Here is a 25,107-nt window from a genome sequence, read left to right on the forward strand (position 1 = left end):
TCAGTTTTATGAAGGCTAAAACTGAAATAAAGCATTTTTAGTACTACTAAATTTGGTACTTCAGAAATTTTGATACTTTAGAAAAAGAAGGAAGGGGATTTTCTCCACTCCAGGATTGTCTCCTCTGGGGTAGAGAAAAAGAAACTGGGGCAGGCAGGCAGGAAAATTTATTTTCACTGTGAGCACTTCTCACTTAATAGTGTTCTGCTAAGTTCATCTACTACTTACTCAAATAAGTAATTTAAAAACATCATCCTTATTATAAAATTGCTTACTACTCATCATTTTTCTTACTGGAAAAAACCAAATGCATAATTGTGTAAGTCGCACAAGGATTTCTGGTAAAGAGTCTCATTCCCCAAATATTCAGGCTTGTGGGGAGACCACAAGTAACAAAGTGTTGCTCCAATAAGAATGATTCCAGTACTATCACCCCTGTAATTCTGAAACATGCTGTTAAACAGAAAATGAAGAGGCCATGAACACCAAGATCAGAACCCAAGTCTGCCATTAAATAGGTAAGTAACCTTAGTGTTCCCCATTTAGGGAATGGGATACATCAACTCAAGGAGAAAGCCCTGTGTAGCTCCAAAATCCTACTAGGCTGTAATTCCAATTCCAAACAAGCTGCAAATTCATTAATTAGGTAACCAGTGTGGGCATCAAGAACAGCGACACTCTTAGCCACTGGGCTCTGAGTTCTACACACAACTTCAAAATCAGCATCCACTGACCAGAATTCCAATTTCTGAAGGAGCAAAAAGCTGCTTTTCAGAAAGTGCAAAGAGTTTGTTTGGTTTCTTTGTTCTAAGCTCCAACTGGCAAAGATACTACTCAGATCACCAACTGTGAAGGGCTTCCTGCCAAAACTTCAGATCCTAATTTTAGGCGGCTTCACTGTCCTTTCAGCAGATTCCAAGTGGTGGAAAGACAGGAAGTTACAAGAATGGACAGGACAAGGAGAACCTATATCTGTTGTTGTTGTTCAATCACTAAGTTGTGTCTGACTCTTTGCGATCCCAAGGACTGCAGCACACCAGGCTTCCCTGTCCTTCACAAACTCCCAGAAGATGCTCAAACTCATGTCCACTGAGTCAGTGATGCCATCCAACCATCTCATCCTCTGTCGGCCCCTTCTCCTTCTGCCTTCAATCCTTCCCAGTACCAGGGTCTTTTCCAGTGAGTCAGCTCTTCGCATCAGGTAGCCAAAGTATTGGAGCTTCAGCATCAGTCCTTCCAATGAATATTCAGAGTTGATTTCCTTAGGATGGACTGGTTTGATCTCCTTGCCATCCAAGGTACTCTCAAAGAGTCTTCTCCACCACCAAAGCTCAAAAGCGTCAATTCTTAAGCTCTCAGCCTTCTTTATGGTCCAACTCTCACATCCATACATGACTACTGGAAAAACTGTATCTTTGACTATATAGACCTCTGTTGGTAAAGTAATGTCTCTACTTTTTAACACACTGTCTATGTTTATCACAGCTTTTCTTCCAAGGAGCAAGTGTCTTTTAGCTTCATGGCTACAGTCACCATCTGCAGTGATTTCAGAGCCCAAGAAAATAAAGTCTGTTGCTGTTTCCATTGTTTCCCCATCTATCTGCCACAAAGTGATGGGACCGGATGCCATGATCTTAGTTTTTTGAATGTTGACTTTTAAGCCAGCTTTTTCACTCCCTTCTTTCACCTTCATCAAGAGGCTCTTTAGTTCCTCTTTGCTTTCTGCCATTAAGGGTGGTGTCATCTGCAATCTGAGGTTATTGATATTTCTCCTGGCAATCTTGATTCCAGCCTGAGCTTCATCCAGTCTCACATTTCACATGATGCACTCTGCTATAAGGTAAATAAGCAGGGTGACAATATACAGCCTTGACACACTCTTTTCCCAATTTGGAACCATTTCTTTGTCCAGCTCTAACTGTTGCTTCTTGACCTGCATACAGGTTTGTCAAGAGACAGGTCAGGTGGTCTGGTATTCCCATCTCTTGAAGAATTTTCCAGTTTGTTGTGATCCACACAGTCAAAGGTTTTAGCATAGTCAATGAAACAGAAGTAGATGTTTTTCTGGAATTCTCTTGCTTTTTCTATGATCCAACAGATGTTGGCAATTTGATCTCTGGTTTGATTCCTCTGCCTTTTCTAAATCCAGCTTGTACATCTGGAAGTTCTCGGTTCACGTACTATTGAAGCCTAGCTTGAAGGATTTTCAGCATTACCTTGCTAGCTTGTGAAATGAGTGCAATTGTGTGGTAGTTTGAATATTCTTTGGTATTGCCCTTCTTTGGGACTCTAAAGAAAACTGACCTTGTCCAGAACTGTTGTGACTGCTGAGTTTTCCAAATTTGCTGGCACACTCACTGTAGCATTTTAACAGCATCATCTTTTAGGATCTGAAATAGCTCAGCTGGAATTTCATCACCTTCACTCGCATTGTTCATAGTGAGGCTTCTTAAGGCCCACTTGACTTCGCACTCCAGGATGTCTGGTTCTAGGTGAGCGAGCACACCATCGTGGTTATCTGGGTCATTAAGATCTTTTTTGTATAGTTCTTCTGTGTGTTCTTGCCATCACTTCTTAATAACTTCTGCTTTTGTTAGGTCCATACCGTCTCCATCCTTTATTATGCCCAAGGTTGCATGAATTGTTCCCTGAGTATCTCTAATTTTCTTGAGAGATCTCTAATCTTTCCCATTCTATTGTTTTCTTCTATTTCTTTGCATTGTTCACTTAGGAAGGCTTTCTTATCTCTCCTGGCTATTCTATGGAACTCTGCATTCAGATGCTTATATCTTTCCCTTTCGCCTTTGCCTTTCGTGTGTCTTTTCTCAGCTATTTGTAAGGCCTTCTCAGACAACCATTTTGCCTTTTTGCATTTCTTTTTCTTGGGGATGGTTTTGATCACTGCATTCTATACAGTGTCACAAACCTCTGTCCAAAGTTCTTTAGGCACTCTGTCTATAAGATCTAATCCCTTGAGTCTATTTGTCACTTCCACTGTATAATCATAAGGGATTTGATTTAGTTCATACCTGAATGGTTCAGTGGTTTTCCCTACTCTCTTCAATTTAAGTCTGAATTTTGCAATAAGGAGTTTATGTCTGAGCCACAGATCATGACGACCTATATCTGGGAGAAGACCAAATCCAGGATGGACTAAATTAAAAGTCAGTGTTCCCCAAATGTAGGAAAAATCTTAACTCCTTAACATTAACTGAGACATACAACCAGTCAAAACCTACCATCCTTTTGGCTGTAATTTTAAAACAATCCATTCATTTATTCAATCCAGACTTTGATGCTAAGTGCTGTGGAGGTCAAGAATAGAATCCTCTCTTCCTGAGGGGCTCAAGGAGAAGGTTTGGAACACTAGATAAATGGTGCATGAGGTGCCACAGCAGGTGGAGAGGACAAGGCTTGACTGAGAAGATAGGAGACTGAGTCCCCAAGAAAGCAAAATTTGAGTTTAGGCTTGAAGGATGACCAGGAAAGAAAGTGGGAAAAGATGGTTCCAGAGAGGAATCAGCATGTCAATAGGCTGCTGCTGCTGCCATGTGGGTAAAAGAGCCACTGGAGCAGTACACCAAAGGTCTTGTAATGTCAGGCTAGCAACAGTGAGCTCAGTGGAAAGATACTAAGGACCCATTCTGACATCGTGACATGGAAGACAGAGTTGAGGCAGGGAGACCAATTAGAAAGTGGAAGTGAAGGAAGAGAAGCTAAAGATGATGGTGAGAGGCTTCTGAATTGGGACAGCTGCATGAAAAAACCAGAAGAGATGACGAATTCAGTTTTAGTCGCCTTTAAGTTGAGGTGCCTGTGGAATACTGAAGCAGAGAGACAGGCAGTAGGCCGGTGGATACAGGAGATCTGGTGTAGATAAGAATCTAGGGGTAATCTACAAAGTAGTTCTGAACCCAAGGGGAAAGCTCCAATTACCAAAGCACTAAGCTGACCCTGTGCAACATGAGTACTCTAAGGGGAAAAAGCAAGAACCACAGAGACTTGAGAAGGAACAGCCAGCAAGGAACTCACACAAAAATGGCACTTGGTAGTGAAGGACAGGGAAGCCTGGAGTGCTGCAGTCCATGGGGTCGCAAAGAGTTGGACACAGCTGAGAGACTGAACAACTGTCCAGAAAAGATGACAAAATAGAAAAATCAAGATATCGTAAAAGAATACAATTTTCATGTATTTTTAAACTGTTGGATCTTTCCATGTCAAACATGTATTTAAAATAGTTTATTCAGGGCCATCTCTTAAATAAAGCACACTGAGCATTCTTTGCTGACGACCGTGGTCCTCACTAGGAAAACCAAGCAGTAAACAGAGCAGTCACACTCCGGTGGCTGCTACTGGGCTTCTTCCTCTCTGAGCAGAGCTGCTGCACTCAATTGTTTCTGAATTCTCCTCCCCTATAAAGTGCTGGGTTTCTCTCTCTTTTTTTTTCAGCCTTCCATCCAAAATAAAAATAGGAAGCAAGATCACCTATTGAGATAAGGTGAGCCAGAAACTTATGAAGTACAGCCTAAGTTTTAGTGAATAAAACAGATGCCCCCATCCCTCTTTGACCTTTTCTTGTTGTTGTTCAGTCGAGTCCAACTCTTTGCGACCCCATGGACTGTAGCCTGCCAGGCTCCTCTGTCCTTCGAATGCTCCAGGCAAGCATACTGGAGTGGGTAGCCAGGCCCTCCTCCAGGGGATCTTCTCGCACCAGGGATGGAACCTGTGTCTCCTATCTTGCATGCAGGTTCTTTACTGCTGAGCCACCAGGGAAGCCCCTTTGACCTTCAGTTAAGCATTTAATTTCAAATGTGATCACTGCTACACAAATGAAGTAAAAAGAAAGAGACTAGTGTACACGCTAAAAAGTGGGGAAAATATATATTTGGATTGATCTGAAGGGCTGTTATGCAAACTTTCAAAACAGAGATGTCCTGTTCAAGAGATAATAAAAAAGATAAACCTGAAGTCAAATGAAGAGCATGAGGAATTCAGCAAACCTCACAAATACAAGATAAGAACTCGCTTAAGCGTAAGAACTAAAAATAACGATCCAAGTAACCAGCAGCAACTGAACCTCAACTGAACCTCTCAACCTCAACTGAAAGTAACAAAGCATCCAATTCTGCTATTTCAACTTCAGCTAAATTTTCTAATACATTGTTGTGTACACTCCTTGGCTGAGAATTTAGGAGACATCAGATACTGTTTGATGAGACGGATATGATTAAAAAATATCAAGAGCTAGACAAAAGATGTAAGTGGACCTAGAATTTTTCTGGTTGATCAAAGTTTAAGTAAGTTTACAGATAAATTGCCTATTTGCTGCTGTCCTAAGATCCAAGTGAAAGAATATCAGCTAATTAAGTCACCATTAACCATTATAGGTACACGAAGGGATAGTTACAGCACTCCCCCCAAAATCAGTGCTTTCCAGTTACTGGCAATAAAACTTCTTAGGTTGACATTTTCTAGTGACTGAAGATGGATAAAAGACCTTTCAAACTTTTTCCAGGTAGAAAGGGAAGGGAAAGGGGCCGCAGAGATGGGGAAGTGGTATTTCTGAGTGTTCTCTGTGCACCAGTCCTGCTTTATGGTACATTATCCTCCACACACTCAAGTCCTAGAGACAGGGATGAGTAAAAAAAGCAAACTGCTTTGTGTGTACACTAGGAGTGAATAAATGCACTGAGGATAATCAGAGGTGGGTTTCTATTGCTATAAATAAGAAAAGGAGGGAGATAAACTGAACTGTATGACGTGAGACTGGACTCTGAGGTATCAGTATAAACCCATGGTTTAAATACACATGTAGACATATACAGAAGAAACAGAGTCCTGTAGATCCACACATACACCCCTACTTCCCAGCTGTCTGCTGAGAGCCTAGCAGCACGAAAAGCCCAACAGCAATGAGCATGGCTAGCACAGAGACTTTAACTTTTAAATACTGGTCTCTAGTAAAACAAACTAGAATTTCTCAGAGAAGGGGTTGGCTGCAGAGTTGGGTCAGAGAAAATTCAGGATGAACCTGGAGTATCATGCAGCATTAGAAATGAAAGGACTGCTCAAAAAGTTATGGGAATTTGTCAAAAGAACACAGGAATCAGCAGCAAAGAGTTTCTAGAGGACAAATCTGGAATAACTTGAGCAACAAAATAATGATAATAATAGATTTTTAACCCATAAAATAACCCATGAATCCATATGATGTAATCAAATATGAAAATGGGAAAGGGACAGCTCTTTGTTAAGAGTGGAACTTCAATTAACAAATGTGAAAAAAAAAAAAAAGAAAGAAAAAAAATGTGGAAGGAAAGGGGGCTACAGAATTACCATCAAGCAAACTCCACCAATTGCTGCAGATGAAGATCCACCCAGAGAGGATAAAACTGGTGGGTGAGTGCTTGAGGATTAACATGATTAGCACAGCCTCAAATCCTCTCCTCCAAAATATTTATAAATTAGAAATATATTAACTTTTCAGGAGAGAACATCATCGTAACCAAAGTAAACATTACCAACAGTAAGATGTATCACATTATGAACTCCTTGACATGGTGTACAACATGATATCAAGTATTTTATAGTATTCTTGCCAAAAATGCACCATCTCATCCCAGTGATGAAAACACAACGGAAACCAAACTAAAGAACGTGAAAGTCGCTCAGTTGTGTCCAACTCTTTGTGACCGCATGAACTATACAGTCTAAGGAATTCTCCAGGCCAAAATACTGGAGAGGGTACCCGTTTCCCTTCTCCAGGGGATCTTCCCAATCTGGGATTGAACCCAGGTCTCCCACACTGCAGAGGGCTTCTTTACCAGCTGTGCCACTAGGGAAGCCCAAGAATACTGGAGTGGGTAGCCTATCCCCTCTCCAGGGATCTTCCCAACCCAGGAATTGAACCAGGGTCTCTTGCATTGCAGGGGGATTCTTTACCAACTGAGTTACCAGGGGAGCAAAACCAACCTAAAGGGCAGTCTAAAAAATAATCAGTTCTTTTCAAAAAGTCATTAACAGAGGGAAAACTGAGGATCTGTTACAGATTCAAAGACACCAAAAAGAAGTAACGACTAAACACAAAGTGGAATCCTAGAAGAGAAAAAGGAAGAACTAACAAAGTTCAAATGTGGTCTGTCATTTAGTTATTATTGGATCGATGTCAATTTCTTATCCTTGATAGATGTTCTACAGTTACAGTTATGGGAAATGTAGGGTGAGTAGAATGAAAGATACAACTCTAGTATTTTTACAACTTTTCTCTAACATTAACTCAAAAGTTAAAAGTTTTTCCATAAACAGAGACAACTTACAAACCGAGAAAGAATGTACAAGCACTTAATTTCTAAAACATACAAACAACTCATGCAACTCAATATTAAAAAAAAAAAAAATCCAATCAAAAAACAGGCAGAAGACCTAAACAGGCATTTCTCCAAAGACATACAGGTGGGCAACAGACACATGAAAAGATGCTCAACCTCACTAATTGTTAGAGAAATGCAAATCACCTCACACCGTCAGAATGGCCATCATCAAAAAAATCTACAAACAATAATTGCGAGAGGAAGATACCTGCATGAACCCAGACTGTCATACAGTGAGGTCAAAGAAAAGCAAATATATAGTATAGCTTATATGCCCAATCTAGAAAAATGATACAAATGAATTAACTCGCAAAGCAGAAATAGAAACAAAGATATAGAAAACAAACCTATGCACAGCAAAGGGGGATAGGGATGGGATGAACTGGGGGATTAGGACTGACATAGATATACTATTGATACTATGTAGATTGGTATAAAAATGACAACCCACTCCAGTGTTCTTGCCTGGAGAATCCCAGGAACAGAGGAGCCTGATGGGCTGCCGTCTATGGGGTCGCACAGAGTCCGACATGACTGAAGCAACTTAGCAGCAGCAGATTGGTATAAAGTAGATAACTAATGAGAACCTATTATATAGCACAGGGAACTCTACTCAATGCTCTGTGGTGACTTAAATGGGAAGGAAATCCAAAAAAGGGATATATGTGTATGTCTAGCTGAGTCACTGCGCTATACAACAGAAAGTAACACATTGTAAAGCAATTATACTCTAATAAAAATCAAACAAACATCACCCTAAAAACAGAGCTACCACATAATCCTGCAACCCCACTCTTGGGCATATATACAGGGATTAAAAGATACATGCCATTATATATTAAACAGGGGCCTACTGTATAGTACAGGGAACTGCAATAGCAGGATCAGCAATAGCTCATAGTAACCTATAATGTAAAAGAATCTGCAGCTAAACACTTGAAACTTGATATTATAAACCACTGTAGTTATATTAAAAGTAAATATTCACAGAGCCGAAAAAAAATAGAAGAAAGAAGAATGATAATGACAAGAGTTAAGGAGCTGAAGATTGCTGGTACCAAAAAAATGTCATCTTGATTACATCTGCTTTGAGCAGAACATCTAAGAAGTCACATTCTGAACTATCATATATAGGCAAATTCATCAAATTCCTAACAAAACCAAAATTATTCTTCCTTTAGATGATAAAGAAAATAATCAACTCACTGAAGGAACCTGAATGGGTAATTAATATATCAGTTTTGTGGAGTTTCTTATTATTCATTCTCCTCACTAAACCACTATTTGATTTTCAAAAAAAAAAAAAAAATCAAAAGGTTTCAGAAAATCTTTTCAATTTCTAAATAATAAAATATATGAAAAACTATGCTATTTTTCTAACAAAGCACTTAATGATAAACAGCAAATTTGTACAAATGTGTACACTACACATTTCTTTAAAAGGTCACATCTTTAAAATCAGCCTCCTTACTCCACCTCAATCCTCAAACTAGACAAATCACAATGTCTGAGGTAAGGTCTCAGCTGCTTAGCCTCATGCAGGCTCACTCCCCTGGGCCAGACAGCTCACTAAAATTAAGGTGGAAGCAGCAACATATCAGGTTCAGTGAGAAGGAAGTAAATGCACCAGTTAGAATGACAGCCACTGGGTAGCTTAAGACTTCTTCCATACACAACAGAGAAGCAGCATGTTTGTTTTCACATAAAACTGGGCTTTTAAAGTAACCTCCGAAGTTTCATTTTACCTCAGACTTTCCAACCTGTGGAGCCTCTGGGCCTTCTCTTCTGTGTCAGTGGTCCCCTATCAGAAACATCCTGCCATCAAGAAGCTCATTCATCGAGCTGGACTTCCATTCCAGTAAATGCTTCATCCACTGCTTACAATCTTTTCATAACCTTATGCTCCTATTTCCACGGCAAATCTGTATTACTTTTTAGCTATAGCCACTTGGGGCTCTTATAGGCATAGTGCCTTTTTTTCCTGCTTCACTAAGCTTGTTTCAAATATAAAAGCTTAATAAGCAAGTTTTAAATGTAGAAAAATATTCTGCAAATATCTAACACACACACACACACATATATATACATATATATATAATATTCACATTCAGAAAACACAAAAGAATTCCTATCAACAAAGACAGAGCACCTAACAGAGAAGATGGACGGGGGGCTTGAGGGGAGCACGTCAAACAAGGGGACATCAAAATGGTCAGTAAACATGTGGAAAAAGTACTCTACTTCCTTACTCAACAGGGTAATACAAATTGAAAACACAACTAAATGCACACACAACCACACAGGAAGCTTAAAAAAAAAAAAAAAACAGCAATGAACACTCTAATCAGAACTCAGCACTGGTGGGAGTGCAAACTGGTACCACGGCTTTGGGAAACTGGCAAAACTAAGCATGTTGGATGATCAATCAATAGAAACATGTCCATATATGCACAAGAATTTATGTATAAGGATGTTCATAAAAGCACTATTTTTAACAGTCAAAAAGCAGAAACAATCTACAATAATCTAGATGCCCACCAATGATGCAACATTCAGTCAATGGAATATTACAGCCATGAAATGAATAAACTCAACCTACACAATCCCTGGTGGCTTGGACGGTAAAGGAGCTGCCTGCAATGAAGGAGACCTGGGTTCTATCCCTGGGCCGGGAAGATCCCCTGGAGAAGGACATGGCTACCCACGCCAGTATTCTTGCCTGGAGAATCCCATGTACAGAGGAGCCTGGCAGGCTACAGTACATGGAGTTGCAAGAGTCACACACAACTGAGCGATTAATACACATAAGTAAATATGGATGAACGCTGCTCAATACTGGACAAAAGAAGCCACACATGAGAACATGTTTCCATTTAAGTTTAATAACAGGTTAAAAAAAACAAAAAACAAAAAACACCGCAGAAGAAAAGCTACTGGGGAAAACTATCCCTATCAAGTTATGGCCTCTGAAGTAAGACTCATCATAAGGTGCATCCACAATTAATGGTGTGACACTGAGGCATAAGTAAATAGACCAGTGGAATCATGGAAAAATTCTTAAACAGAAAGTAAAGTCGCTCAGTCGTGTTCGACTCTTTGCAACTCTGTGGACTATAGCCTACCAGGCTCCTCCGTCCATGCAATTTTCCTCCATGGAGTACTGGAGTGGGTTGCCATTTCCTTCTCCAGAGGATCTTCCTGACTCAGGGATCGAACCCAGGTCTCCCACATTGCAGGCAGATGCTTTACCATCTGAGCCACCTGGGAAACCCTACCTTCCAATAAATGGAAAATCAGTGTGTGAAAAAGGTAATGTCTCAAGTCACTGAAATAGAGATGCACTTTTTAATAAATGCTGCTAGAACATCTGGGCTGTCACTTGGAAAAAACATATATTAGATTTATATCTCACCAAGCACAAGAATAACCTTCCAATAAACTTAGAGATCTAAATGTAAAAAATGAAATGAGAGATATACTAGAAGAAAACTTGAGTGGATTCCTCTTTAATGATGGTGTAGGCAAAGGCTTTCTAAGAATAACTCAATACGTAAGGGATATAAAATAAATTTAAGTACACAAAAAATTTTTAAAGTATGCCTGACCAAAATAGAAACATGAGTATTTTCATTTCTTTAATTATTACTGAGTCTGAACATTGTTTCAAACCTTAATATCCTTTTTGTGAAATATCTTTTTCCCATTTTTTAATTGAGCTTTTGTTCTTCTCCCTGCAGTTTTGGATTTCTTTATGTATTAGAGCCACTGGCTCTCATACTCGGAAGCATGGTAGCTTCTCACACTTCCAAGTGTGAGAGCCAGTATGAGCCAGTATATCTAATACATAAAGAAATCCAAAACTGCAGGGAGAAGAACAAAAATTCAATTAAAAATGGGAAAAAGGTATTTCACAAAAAGGATATTAAGGTTTGAAAAGATATTCAAACTCAGTCATAATTAGAGAAATGCAAATTAAAATAACACAAAGAATCACAGGCTAAAATCAATGTCACTGGAAGAAATATCAACAACCTCAGATATGTAGATGATACCATTCTAATGACAGAAAAAGAGAAACTAAAGAGCCTCTTGATGAGGGCGAAAGAGGAGATGAAAAAAACTGGCTTAAAAACTCAACTTCAAAAAACTAAGATCATGGCATCGAGTCCAATCAGTTCAAGGCAAACACAAGGAGAAAAAGTAGAAGCAGTGACAGATTTTATTCTCCTGGGATCCCAAATCACTGTGGATGGTGACTGCAGCCATGAAATTAAAAGACACTAGTTCCTTGAAAGAAAAGCTATGACAAACCTAGACAGGGTATTAAGAAGCAGAAACATCACTTTGCTGACAAAGGTATAGTCTGTATAGTCAAAGCTATGATTTTTCCAGTAATTATGTACTGCTGTGAGAGTTGGACCACAAAGGCTGAGTGCCAGAAGAATTGATGGTAACTATCACAGAGAAAATGCAGACCCAGAAATCCTACAGGACAAACAATTCTGTTCCTCACCAGTAAGACTGCACCACAGGCGGGCAGAACAGAGCCAGATGGGGGGAGTCTTACAGTTTAGAGACAGGAGACACACCAACCACAATGGGAGGTGTTTACTTGGATCTGGATTTTTTAAAAATATGTTTCAAGAGGAAATTGATACTTCAGACAAAAAAACTTCACAATGACTAAATGGTGGATTTTTCTCATTCAGAAGTTATTTTTAAAGTGTGGTAACAATATTAATTTTTTTTTTTTTAAAGAGTTCTTAGACTTCCCTGGTGGTACAGTGGATAGGAATTCTCCTGCAATGTGGGGGACACAGTCCCTGGTCTAGGAAGATCCCACATGCCTCAGGGCAACTAAGCCCATACATCACAACTACTGAGCCTGAGTGCTACAACTACTAAAGCCCACTCACCCTAGAGCCTGTGCTGTGATGAGAAGCCACCACAATGAGAAGCCGACACACCGAGACTAGAGCGTAGCCTGCCCACTGCCACGAGAGAAAGCCTGTGCATACAGTAATGAAGACCCAATGCAGTCAAAAATAAGTACTTTTTTTAAAAAAAAAACTACCTTTAAACAGAAAGAGTTATCTTTTAGAGATAGATACTCAATGCTTTGGCCACCTGATGCAAAGAGCTGACTCACTAGAAAAGACCCTGATTCTGGGAAAGGTTGAGGGCAGGAGGAGAAGGGGATAACAGAGGATGAGATGGTCGGATGGCATCATCAACTCAATTGACACGAGTTTGAGCAAACTCCAGGAGATAGTGAAGAACAGGGAAGCCTGGTGTGCTGCAGTCAATGGGGTTGCAAAGAGTCAGACAGGACTTAGCAAGTGAACAAATTTAAGTATTAGCAGACGAAAAGACAAGTCTGGTATTTGCTTTGAAATAATGGGGGAGAGATAATACAGTGGGTAGAAGTATAGATGGAACAAGACGGCCATAACTGACAACTAGGCCTGTGATGCTAGTGTGGGGATTCATTATACTCATTTACTTTTGGATGATCTTGAAATTTTCCACTTAAAAAAAATGGGGGTGAGGGGTGGGGTGAGGGGTAATTGAGGGGACTAGAAGTTAATTACTGAATCTAGGAAAGGCCTGACCAAGAATCTTGCGACAAGATGCCAAGCAGGTAAGCCATGCTTCAGGGGGCTGGCTCCTCCAGCAGCTGTCTCCTCTTTTGTAAGGACAGGCGCACACGTTCCGGAGACGCACAGCAACTTCTGCGAGTTTCTAGGCTAAATGTAACCTGGTCTATGAGTAGTAATGAGCACCAGAGAGAAAACTGTGCCCCTGGTCTAGAAGCGGCCTCAGACTCTAATCAAATAGGCAGCAGACAAGAGGTAACACACTGTTGTGCAGGACAGGACAGGGAGAGCACAGGGTGTTTTCTGGACTCAGAGCAAGGCTCTCGTGGAGAAGAGCTGGGCCAGAGATCTGGCCGCTCCAGCAGAGAAACAGCCACTCCCAGCTGAGGGCACACCCAGAGGAACAAGGTTGTCTGGAAGCCTAGCTTTGACCTTGCTTTTTAAAATGCAGGAAGAACCTGGCAGACTAGAAATGGCAGTTTATCGAATCACAATCATCTTCAGCAACCTCAACACTGACCTGACCAGACACACAAAGGAAAAGCACCTCAAACTGGAAGGACCGGTTTGGGTGCATACCAAGACCCTGAGAACAGCTACAAGGAAACCTGGTGGGGAAGGTCCTAAAATGTGGGGTGGCTTTCAAAAGAGGCTCCGCAGACACTCTTGACCAGCAGGTCCTTCTGAGACATAATTAAGTAGACCACCTCCACCAGGACTGGACCAGGAGTCAGGGATGAAGTCACCAATGCAGATGCTGAAATGGGCTTATTTAATAAGCTGATAATCAGTTGTTTGAAGAAAAATGAATTGGCACAAATGCTGGGTGAACGAGGGATCCTCGTTCCTTCCAGGTGGAGAAAACAGTATGTGCAATAGCCCTAGGGTACGAAAGCACTTTCTGAATTATACTTTCACAATATCTACATTTATTACGTGCTCAACACTGTGTTAAGCTCGGTGATAACGAGACACACCAAGATGACCTTTGTTCTCATGGAGCTTAAAGTCTAATGGGAGAATCGAATGATTAAGAAATGCCACAACTCAACCTATTATCACAGGCTTAAATATTATAAAGGAAAGAATGCAAGCCATGAGACGAACTAAAGACAAACAGGCAGGAAGTTGTTCAGTACCTGCTCAAAAGGACAGCGCAGGTTGAGAACGGAGCCCAAGGTGGGGGAGATGCAAGGTGAGGCTACAGAAGTAGGCAGGGGCCAAATAATCCTGTAGGAGTTTATTGATTTTATTATGAACTTTGGTCTTTACTTGTAAAGGCAATTAAGATGCAGAGGAGTTTTAGGAGGAGCACATGTACTGGGGCCATTTAAAAAGACTCAATGGAAAAGACTCTGATGCTGGGAAAGACTGAGGGCAAAAGGAGAAGGGGTGACAGAATGAGGTGGTTGGATGGCATCACCTACTCAATGGACATAAATCTGAGCAAATTCTGGAACACAGTGAAGGATAGGGAAGTCTGGAGTACTGCAGTCCATGGGGCTGCAGGGAGTTGGATACGACCTAGCAAGTGAACAAGAACAACAAAGGGAGAAGAGGTGTGATATATATTATATGTGTGTGCGTGCTAAGTGACCCTATGGACTGCAGCCCACCAGGCTTCTCTGTCCATGGGGATTCTCCAGATAAGAACATTGAAGTGGGTTGCCATGCCCTCCTCCAGGGGATCATCCCAATCCAGGGATCAAACCTGCATCTCTGAGGTTTCCTGCATTGCCAGATGGGTTCTTTACCACTAGCGCCATCTGGGAAGCCCCATCATGTGTTCACGTGTGTCTATGTCTGTGTGTTAGAGGAGAGGGATGTGAATGGTAGACAATACAGATGGAACAAGTGGAGAAATACGAGGTGCTCAGGTGAAAAGGAATTTGCTAATTGGTCATTCACCATACTGGACATGTAATCCAACTGGACCGGGTGCACTGAAGTAGGGATAGTTCTTCATCTCTAATCCCTAATTCATCAGAATAAAGACTGCAACTCTTCCTCAGCGTTATTGTAAAAACATTTTCAAAAGCAACTGAGTAACTTCCTCTGGAACCGCAGCACATCTTACTGGTCTGGGGCTCAACCAACCTCCATCCCATATTAAATAAACAAGTACACACACACGAATATACAGAATAAGTAGATGTTTGTGTGAGTGTACACACACAGAAATATCGTAATTCCCATACGCCTCTTCCCTGCTATTAAGACGGGCTCCACTGAGAATGCCAGCTAACAGGATAGTGCCCCTGCTTCAGGCACTAAGTGGAGTGGTCAGCACCCTGACTGTGCGCACTGGGACCACGCTCTCCCCTATAAGAGGAGAACACAGTGTTAACTGATGGACTCAAGATGCCAATTCCAGAGCCTGAACTCAGGATACAGGGACAAACACACAAGGTTATTCAATGACAACCTTCTCAGTTCTTACACTGCCTGACCCCTCTCTGCGCAGGTGTGGTCTGGAGACAGATCCCTCTCTGGTCCCCTACTGGTCTCTCTCTGTGCCTCGACTCTCGGACCACATGCAAATTAAGAGCTTCATCAAAAGACCATCAGGAGAACCATCACATTGGAAAATACACCTACAACACATATAATCAACTAACTTTTACCCAAAAATAAAAAATGAAGCAAGCCAGTAAGAAGATAATTCTAAAGAAAAATAGGCAAAAGACTCAAACAGGCCATTAACATGAAAAGTTGCTCAACTTCATCTCGTCAAAAAAATAAAAAGAAAATGAAAACTTCAGTGAGATTTACTAAAGACCAACCAGAAGGACTAAAATTAAAGTGTCTGATAATACCAAGTCTTTGTGAAAATGCAGAGCAACAGAAAGTCTCATTCACTGATGATGATGAGTATAAACCGGTATAATCTCTCTAGAGAAGACACTGTCTACTAAAATTAAAGACACACTAAACAATCCAGGAGCAATTCCATCTCTAAATACATCTTAGAGAAATATGTTCACATGTTCACCAAGAGAGCGATCCAAGTGTTCATGGGAGCATTATTCTTAATACTCCAAATTAGAAAACACCCCAAATGTCCATCAACAGTAAAATAAACTGTAGTACAGTTCCACAATAGAATACTAAACAGATATGAAGATGAATGAATTCATAATGCCACAACACACAAATCTTTAAACCATAGAACACTGCCTGTCTTGGGGAAAGAATGCAGTTGGCAGGAAGAGCCTAACACAGGGGTCTTAGGGTCAGGACAGCAGCTCTGTTGGCAGGATAATGCTGCCAGGTAGGGATGCTGTCAGGTAGGGGCGAGGGAGGAAGTGAGGAGCCTGCAATGTTGTATGCCCTGACCTGGGTGGTGTTTACATGGGCATTCACTTTGTGGTAATTCACTAATGTACACATGCTTTCTGTGCTTTTACTAGATATTAAGTTTCACAATAAAAAAGTATTAAAAAAAAAAAAAAAAACGAAGTCAGCTGGCAACATGTAAGTCAAAGTAATTTACATAAAATCTGGGTTTCCGACCTGTCCTGAAAAACCAGACAATTTGGGCCTGCCTTCCTCCAGGCCAGTAACAATCTGCTGGGGTTGCGCAAACACCCTTCCTTCAGAGCAGCTCCTGCGGTCTGACTGCACTGCACCCTCTCTTCCACCCTCTGGTCCGACTCCTATGAGTCACAATGCACCTAACACCATTCCCTCCTCCTCTCCCTGACACTCCTTACAACACAGGAACGTAATAGCACGTGCATGTGTGAATTACAAAGCCTAGAATCAAGTATGCCATTAGCCAGAGCAGTAAGTTAACCTCAGATTCCTCACCTATGAAACAGAGGTCCTCGGAGTGCCTACAATTGCTAAGATCAGATGAGACAATGCACATAAAACAGTTAGCTTAGTACTGTCATGGAAACAGCACTCAATATTAGGCGGCTTTTATTTATTATTAATACACATTTCTCATATTTATGCCTAGAATGTAAATCTGCTTGCCATGGCCACTATCTTCTGACTATACAGGAAATACAGTATCAAAATATGGGTTGGTATATGTTTAATTAAATATCCCTACATGTATCACTATTTAAAAAAGAAAAACAACATATAAATCTTCCAAAGTTCCTTTACAGGACACCACTGGGAAAGACTTCCTATGATTATACTTTGAAAAGTACACTTGTGTGTACTTGTTTTTGCCAAAGCACATATTTCTCCCCGTCAGGGCTTTTACTGGTCTCATCTGCGTCAGGTGAATGGATACTTCCAAAAATACACTTTAATGGATTTTAAGACCTCAGTCATAAAATGCCCTCAAAATTAAAACTGACTTTTCAAAGTAACATCCTCTGAACACCAAAAGCAGCTTATTTTTCACATACTTTTTGTGTCCTAGCCAAAGTATAGGCAAGTATATTGTGCCTAGCCAATATACTTATCTAATTCTTGCCCTTTAGTAAACTACACATTTTTCTTCAAAACCCCACAGAAGTCGAATTCAAACTGCTCTTTCCAGAAACCAATCTGGCAGTAAGTCCTCCCTAAAAAGGAACACTATGAATTTTATCCACAACTACAATGAAAGCTAATGAACTAGTCACCCTCAACACCCATCAACTAACAGACACCACACTGAGCAAGAGAAGCCATACACAATAGAATCCACACCGGAAGAGTCTGTTTGTGTAAAGTTCACAGGCAAAACCACAGTGTTTACAGAATGTTTAAGTGGTAAAATTATAAAGGAAAACTAGAAAATAAGTACTATGGAAGATTCTTGTGATCTCTGGAGAAAGCAGGTTATGACAGAAATGGCCTGCTGGGGATGCCAGTGCCCACCATCATTTATAGCATTAAAACAGCCCGTAAGTACAGCACAGTGATGTCACTGCTCTACTTCTACCACTCACAACAGTGCCTGGTACACACTAGGCTAGCAGAGAATACCTGCTGAATATAGAAAACAGTTTCCCAACTCCAAACTGTTAGTATTTCAGAGCTGGCTAGACCCTAAACAACAGTGACAGACAGCTTACTGTCCATTTTCCATTTCAGTACATTCAACATATAAATAAATTAGAATTGCTTTGTAATTCTTAACCTTTTTGTCCTATTCAGACTTTCACCAAATGCATGCATACAATACATACCTGAATGTATCTAGAGTGAACTGAAATTGTTTTTTAATTAACAAAAGAAAATGCAAAAGCTCATGTGTTACACCAAGTCCAAGCTCTAGATAGGATTCCATGATATTCCCCAACCAAAAAAGCACACCAGAGAGCTATGCTATTGTATCAGTAAGAAGACCTCAAGTGTGTTTAGAGAGAAAAACGCAAAATTATTTTGCTCTTAAAAATGACATATTTCACAACTGATTATGACAGTATAGACCAACTAGAAACTATAAGCCTTTAGAGGACAGGGATATAAAACAAACTGTGCTCAACTAATGCTCACTGAACTAACAAAAAAGAACACCATTACTGAGGGCCTCCTAAATTTTAGCATTATGTACTGAATTGGAGAAGACTCTTGAGAGTCCCTTGCACTGCAAGGAGATCCAACCAGTCCATCCTAAAGGAGATCAGTCCTGGGTGTTCATTGGTAGGACTGATGTTGAAGCTGAAACTCCAATACTTTGGCCACCTGATGTGAAGAGCTGACTCACTGGAAAAGACCCTGATGCTGGGAAAGACTGAGGGCAGGAGGAGAAGGGGATGACAGAGGATGAGATGGTTGGATGGCATCATCGACTCGATGGACATGGGTTTGGGTGAACTCCGGGAGTTGGTGATGGACAGGGAGAACTGGCATGCTGCAGTTCATGTGGTCGCAAAGAGTCAGACATGACTGGGCGACTGAACTGAACTGAGAGGACAATCATAAATCAAGTTTAATTCACTTATCAAAACTGTGCACAAATTCAAAAGATCACTAATGACAATTTGAAAAGAGTGAAAATTCCTAAAACAGCCAAGAAATAAAATGAACTTTCACTCTTTGGGATGTAGACTATTTTAAAAAACAAAAAATATTTCAGATAATAAAAAAAACAATTTAAAATTAAACCAGATATATGGTAATCTTATGTTCCTAATTAGTATCCAAGTAATATTCATTCCAATCTTCAGCTCCCTCTGGGCACGATACACTAGAATGATTGAGACCACTCATCAATCAACTCATTTCCCAGCATGCTACCAACGTTAAGTGAGTTAGGGTGTTCTGACATATACTGAAATGCACCTACACACAAATAAAAACCTGTCTTCTGATACATCCCAAAGTTAAGGGCTTTCTGAGATTCAGTATTTAACACATTAAATCTCAAATGGTATTTTATGGTACATATTTTGGCAACATTGGTTTTATCATGTTAAAACAGTGCTCTGAGTCACTATTTTCATCCACTTCTAGGATATAAAATGGAATTCTCTACCCCTGTAGTCCCCACACACATTTTATTACTAAGGATTTGTTTAAGAAGGCATGGAAATCAAGCACCTGGCTAGCCCATCAAGGAGCAACTTGAACCCACTCTTGGCTGCAATAAATAAATTAGGAAGTACTCTAGGTCACGAATAGCAAAAGGCCTGTTTTTATTGCTGACTTGTATTAGAAATACTGTACTGAAACAGGCCCATCTTAGATTCAAAACTTGGTGAACTGTTCTAATGTCTCTTTCTACAAGATTTAAAAGTTAAGCTACAGGGATTTTTCAAGATTACCTTCCAAAATTCAGAGATGCAAAGCAAGTTCAAGGCAAATATTTCAGAAATATCATAATAGAAATTATCTTTTAATCTTAACATTTGATCAAAAACTCTACTAATAAAAAAGAAATCTGCTCGTCCCCCAGCTAGTCTCCAGCCCCAGGAGGCTCAGTAAGTGTTGGCCGTTGAGTGGGTGACCACACAGGGCCTGCGGTGAGCGGTGGCTAGGCAGCCAGGGACCAGTGGCACCACACTTAAGATTTACAGTCCTACTCCGGGTCTTTCATTAGATTTAATTTTTATCATGCCAGAGCTACATCAATAAATAGGATTACATTTCCAAATTTTTCACCAAAATTATTATTTTTAATGACATTTTCCTTAGCAACATACTGCTGTCTTGTTTATACTCAGTTCTATTCTTAGAATGACACTGAGTTTACATTTGGTCTCTAATAGAAAAAAGATTAAAGAGCAAGTAAAAGTCAGAGCCAGTACATTGTTAACAGGATTGAAAAAAAGAAGTGAAACTACTGTAAACTTTTTCCTTCAAACCAAACAGGAAAGGGGACTCCATCTACTAGCCCACAGCTTTGAGAACTACAGACGGGTCTTAACCGCATGACTTGTAGGTGTGGATGGCTGACTTCTGTCACTTACTGACAGTCACCAAAACACAGCATCGATCTTTCTTAAATACCAAATTAAAGTTTTCAAGTCCCTAAAATGAAATCATCACCGTTCTCAAAAAGGAAACGAAAAAAGGGTCTTTCCTAATAGCACAGAGCAATTTCTGCTACTGAACAATCTGGGGGGGCAGCACTGCGCAATCTGAAAAGCACCTATCTAATGGAACTGTCCTAAAATGAACTGGAGAGCTGTAAATGTGGTCAGGGATTATCAACCAAGGATATAAAGGACAATTCTAACCATAAGCGTCTACAATGTCAAACACACTAACATAAAAATTAAACATCTTTCCCTTAGATACTATAAAAATATTTCTAGTTAAAAACAGGACACATGTATACCTATGGCTGATTCATGTTGGTATTTGATAAAAAACAACAAAATCTTGTAAAGCAATTATCTTTCAATTAAAAATAAATTATACAAACTTGATAGGTACAGAAAAATATTACCACAGTGAAGCTCAATAAACACTGAAAGACACAATCAAGTGAGTTTTCATAAAGCAAGGTGAGTTTTCAGTTTACCTTTAAAGTAGCAAGAGGGCTTCCCCAAAGCAAATACACACCAATCACAAAGTACCAAAACTAAAACTATGTCATAACAGCCACTCAAGACAATTCCTATCTACAAGGATTAATTTTGTAATTATTTTCATTCATTTAGCTATATTCTACAGTTTTTAACTTTCAAATGATCAGCTATTAAGGATACAATAAATCAATTCCTACTAAGTGGCGAAAATAATTTCCATAGTAAAGTACACGAAAATTTTGGAAAATTCTGGGAAAAAAATTCTTTTTGAGACAAAATGGAAACTTTTAAGCAGCAAAATCTGTAACAGAACAATGCTACATTTTATTGTTTCCTCTGGAGTGAACAGCTTGAGTCCACAAGCTGAACTTCCTTCACGCTCCGTGATTCAACCAATGGAAATGTCTCTAACTATTCCTGTCATTTTCTCACATAATTAAACAATTCCTTGGTGAGACAGAACTACCCTCAAATTCCTGGTTTCAACTTTTGAATCATTTGCATCAGGTACACTAGTGATTCTGTTTGCAAATTCAAATATATATCACAGATTAAAACTTTTCCTTTATTTCTGAAGTTAATATGCACAGAGAAGCCCTTTCCACTGAGGGCTTTTTTTAAGCCTCCTACACTTTCTTCTAGTGTTTTATGATTTATCTTCTCTGCATATTTTTCAAACGGATTTTTTTTTGGTGGGGTGGGGATGGCCTAAGGGCAGAAACAACATATATATTTTCAAAGGATAGTCAACAGTCCCAGCACCCTATACTAATCCATCCTTTCTCCAGAAATCTACGATGATATTTTTATCACAGTCTCAATTTCCTCTCCTGTAGGCTAGGTCAATTTAGGGAAGTTACCTTATCTGTTTCAATTTCCACATCCATAAACAGGGGATAACAGCAGTGCTCATTTCATAGGGATACTATGAGAATTAAATCAGTTAATTCATATTAAGCACTTAGAACAATAGCTAACACACATTAAATGCTGATGACCATAATCACTAAAAACTCGTAAACACACAGATATTTCTGGACTCTGCGATTCCAATGTCCATTCCTGAACTAAAAGACTGCTTCAATGACTCTGAATTTATAACACATTTGATTTTCTAATAAGGCTTCTTTTTTTGAACTTTGACAGTTATTATCCATTTATTTTATCAGATAAACTTTCTCATCAACACATTAAGTTTTCTAGAATACCACACTGGAATTTTATTTGGAATTGTATTAACATTTATATACCAACTCTAGGAAATGTGATCTTTTCTACAATATCCTCCCCATTCAGAGTCTGTATTTTCTCATTTCACTTACTGAAATTTTATGTCCTTTAAAGTTACCAACAATCGCTGTATTTTTCCTAGGTACAACCTTTTTGGAGAAAGATTTAGTGGTATATATCAGAATTTTAAATGCACATACATACCCTTTGATTCAGAAATTCCATTTTTAACAACGTGACACACAGTACTACTACACACACGCAGAAAAATATAAGGCTATTTATTACAAAATCCTGGAAACAAGTTAAATGTGTATCAGTAACCATCTGCAGCCTATTCATGGAATGGAAAAATATTCAATCATTACAAAGAATATAGAATCAAAGATACTGACTGAGAGTTCTACAAACTATTATGCTAAAAGCGAGAAAAGCAAGCTGCAAATTCATGGTTTTTTTTTTTTTAAACAGAAGTAGGGGAAACAAAAATATCACATGTAAACTACTGAGTACATACACAGCCTGGTTCTTATTAAGCATTTTAATCATCTTAGAAAATTAAATGTGACTTGGTTGGTTATTATTTCATTTCCCCCATCTTTTATGGCCCTTCTCTATATAAGATTTAACGGTGGTCCCAAAACACAGCATTTTAGAAAAATAAGCTTTCAACTGACATTCTACTCAAATATTTAAGAATGCAAACGTCCAAAAACGTAATGTTTAACTAGTGATACTTGTTAATATGCCATAAAATCTCAACACCATAATTCATGAGGAAAAGTATGACTCCTTCTAAAGCATCATTCTACTATGGCAATCCACTGAAAACTTATTTCTCTCCGTAAGTGAAATATCCTTTTTGGATATCAAGTGCCAGAGAGCACACTACAGGAACACAGTGACGTTCTCTATAATATGGCAACAAAGCCTCTCCTCCCCGAAAAGGAAGTCCCAGGAAAGTAAATAGTGTAAGACTATTTTAAAATTATGCGAAAATTTGCCTTTTATTCTAAGTCTTTAGATCAAGTTTTACCTTTAGATTGGTGTTTATCAATGTAGAGCAATAAAAGTACACATAAAAGTTTTCTTAAAGAGAGAACACTAAATTCCTTACAAGAATTTACTCACTGCTAAACGTAACCGCTAACTTCCAGCCAAAAAACAGTCTTGAGTTCAGAAACTTTAGGGCCTAATTATGCCCGGTCCAAGATGCTATGAATAAAACATCTCAAACAGAAAAGAAAAAAACCAAGCAAAAACATGAAGCCAGCACCCGCTTAAGCACCTGATACTACTTAAAGTAATAAACTGATTTTAAGCGAGATTTTTACTCTTCATATTTCTGCATTCCCGCAACCGTTTACGATGGAAAAGATTAAGCTGTACAAAAGGAGAGGAGAATATTAACTGATTTTAGGAACTTCAGCTTTTTCATGTAACATACGAACTGGCTTGAAAGCACTGAGAAAATGGCACAGTACTTCAAAGCATATGAAAAAACTAACAGGAAAACGTTACTTTTTTAACGAACCCACGGATCTTTGCCAACTTTTATTTTTTAAAGTTACTGTCCATTTTTAAGTGCAATGTGCGGTACTTTTGAAAGTGTAACTCGAATTAAACTCTTAAAAAGTGTTAGGAAGTTAGTTTTTCAAATGTCACCTTAAATAAATAAAACAGCGAAAAGAACCAACATACTCCACAGAGGCTGAGTGCCGTCCCAAAGCCGTGTCGCGGGCGCGCGCATACCAGCGACAGTGACATCAGACCGAAACCACACGGTTTCACCAGGGACCAACCACTCCCGCAAAGACTGCAGCCGCCGGGGTGGCCCCGGCCCGCCCGCCGCGCCCCGCGCCCGGCTTCCCGGCGGGACCTGTTGCGCGTCCCCGCCCGCCCTGCTCCCTCCCGCCGCGGGCCGGGGCTGGAGTCGGGACCGGGCAGCGACGCCGCCGCAGTGCACCTGCCCGGGCCCCGGCCGGCCCCGGCCCCGCCGCCCGCCCCCTCCACGCCAGCCCGGCAGCCCGCGGGCAGAGGAAGAAAGGCCCCCAGCGGACGCTCCCCGCGGCGCTCACCTTGGCGGCCGCGGCCCTGGCGGACATCTTGTCTCTCCCGCGCCGCGCAACGATCCTCGGACCCGAGACTCCCCGCCGCCAGCCGCCGGCTCCTCACGCCGCGGCCCAGATAAACATCTCCCGGGAGCGAGCGGGGCGGGGGCTGGGGCGCCGGAGAGGCCCAGCCCACAGGGAGGGGAACTGAACTCGGACAAAAGTCCGCGCCGCGCCCGCCCCGCCCGGGGCTCCCCGCGGAGTGCGCCCGGCCGGCGCCTCCTTCCGAGCGCTACGCCCGCAGCCAAGCCGCGGGCACGTCGGCCCACCGCTCGGCCGCCTCTGGGCCGCCGCCGCCACAGCCGCCCGCAATCCGCCCGCCGGGTCTTCGGGGGACGCTTTAGTACGTAACTTTCCGGGAACGAGCCGCAGCAACGGGACGTGGCGTCGGCGGGTTGAGCCGGCGCCGGCAAACGCGGACGACCACGCAAACCTGCCGGCCCGGCCCGGCCCGGCCCACTGAGCATGCCCGGCCTGGGGGTGGGGGCTGGGGCGGTGCGATCGACGGGGGCGGGGCCGTAGCAGGAGGGGCGGGACCACGAGGGCGCGGGGCGAGCGGCCGGTCCGCTTCCTGTCCGGATGCGACCCCTGTCGCGGAAGGAAAAGCCCAGTTTCCGAAGTAACTTGGAGACGGAGTTTCCTGTTTGTTCGCTGCACGGTCCGGCGGAAAGCGCCCCGGAGGAGCGAGCCCCCCCGTACCCAGCCCTTGCGACTTGGAGAGAGACGCCCCTGGCCACGACCCCCGCTGCCCGCCTGCCTGAGCCTCGCTGGGAAGTGCTTCCAGGCTGTCGTAGTGGACGGACCGACTGCCCCGCGAACGCTGGTCACGGGATCATGGGCACCCGAGGGCCCACCCACATGAGGCCTTTATAGA

At 41.2% G+C, this 25,107-nt stretch overlaps 1 protein-coding gene across 9 annotated transcripts in view; it reads right to left on the reverse strand.

Moving 5' to 3' along the window:
- The window catches only part of TJP1 (tight junction protein 1), a 259,306-nt gene that overhangs the window by 87,241 nt on the left and 146,958 nt on the right, over positions 1-25,107 (reverse strand). For 3 of the 9 annotated variants that reach the window (XM_024982012.2, XM_024982010.2, XM_024982007.2), the window contains exon 1: positions 24,201-24,311. The exons of the other annotated variants lie outside the window; for them this stretch is intronic. In XM_024982012.2, coding sequence (XP_024837780.1) covers positions 24,201-24,227 — 27 coding nt within the window. In that variant the 5' untranslated portion in view covers positions 24,228-24,311. Of the gene's footprint in view, positions 1-24,200; positions 24,312-25,107 lie in introns of those variants that run through there. 9 annotated transcript variants of the gene reach the window in all.

The sequence above is a fragment of the Bos taurus genome, chromosome 21 (genome assembly GCF_002263795.3).
Source record: "Bos taurus isolate L1 Dominette 01449 registration number 42190680 breed Hereford chromosome 21, ARS-UCD2.0, whole genome shotgun sequence".
Classification (NCBI taxonomy): domain Eukaryota; kingdom Metazoa; phylum Chordata; class Mammalia; order Artiodactyla; family Bovidae; genus Bos; species Bos taurus.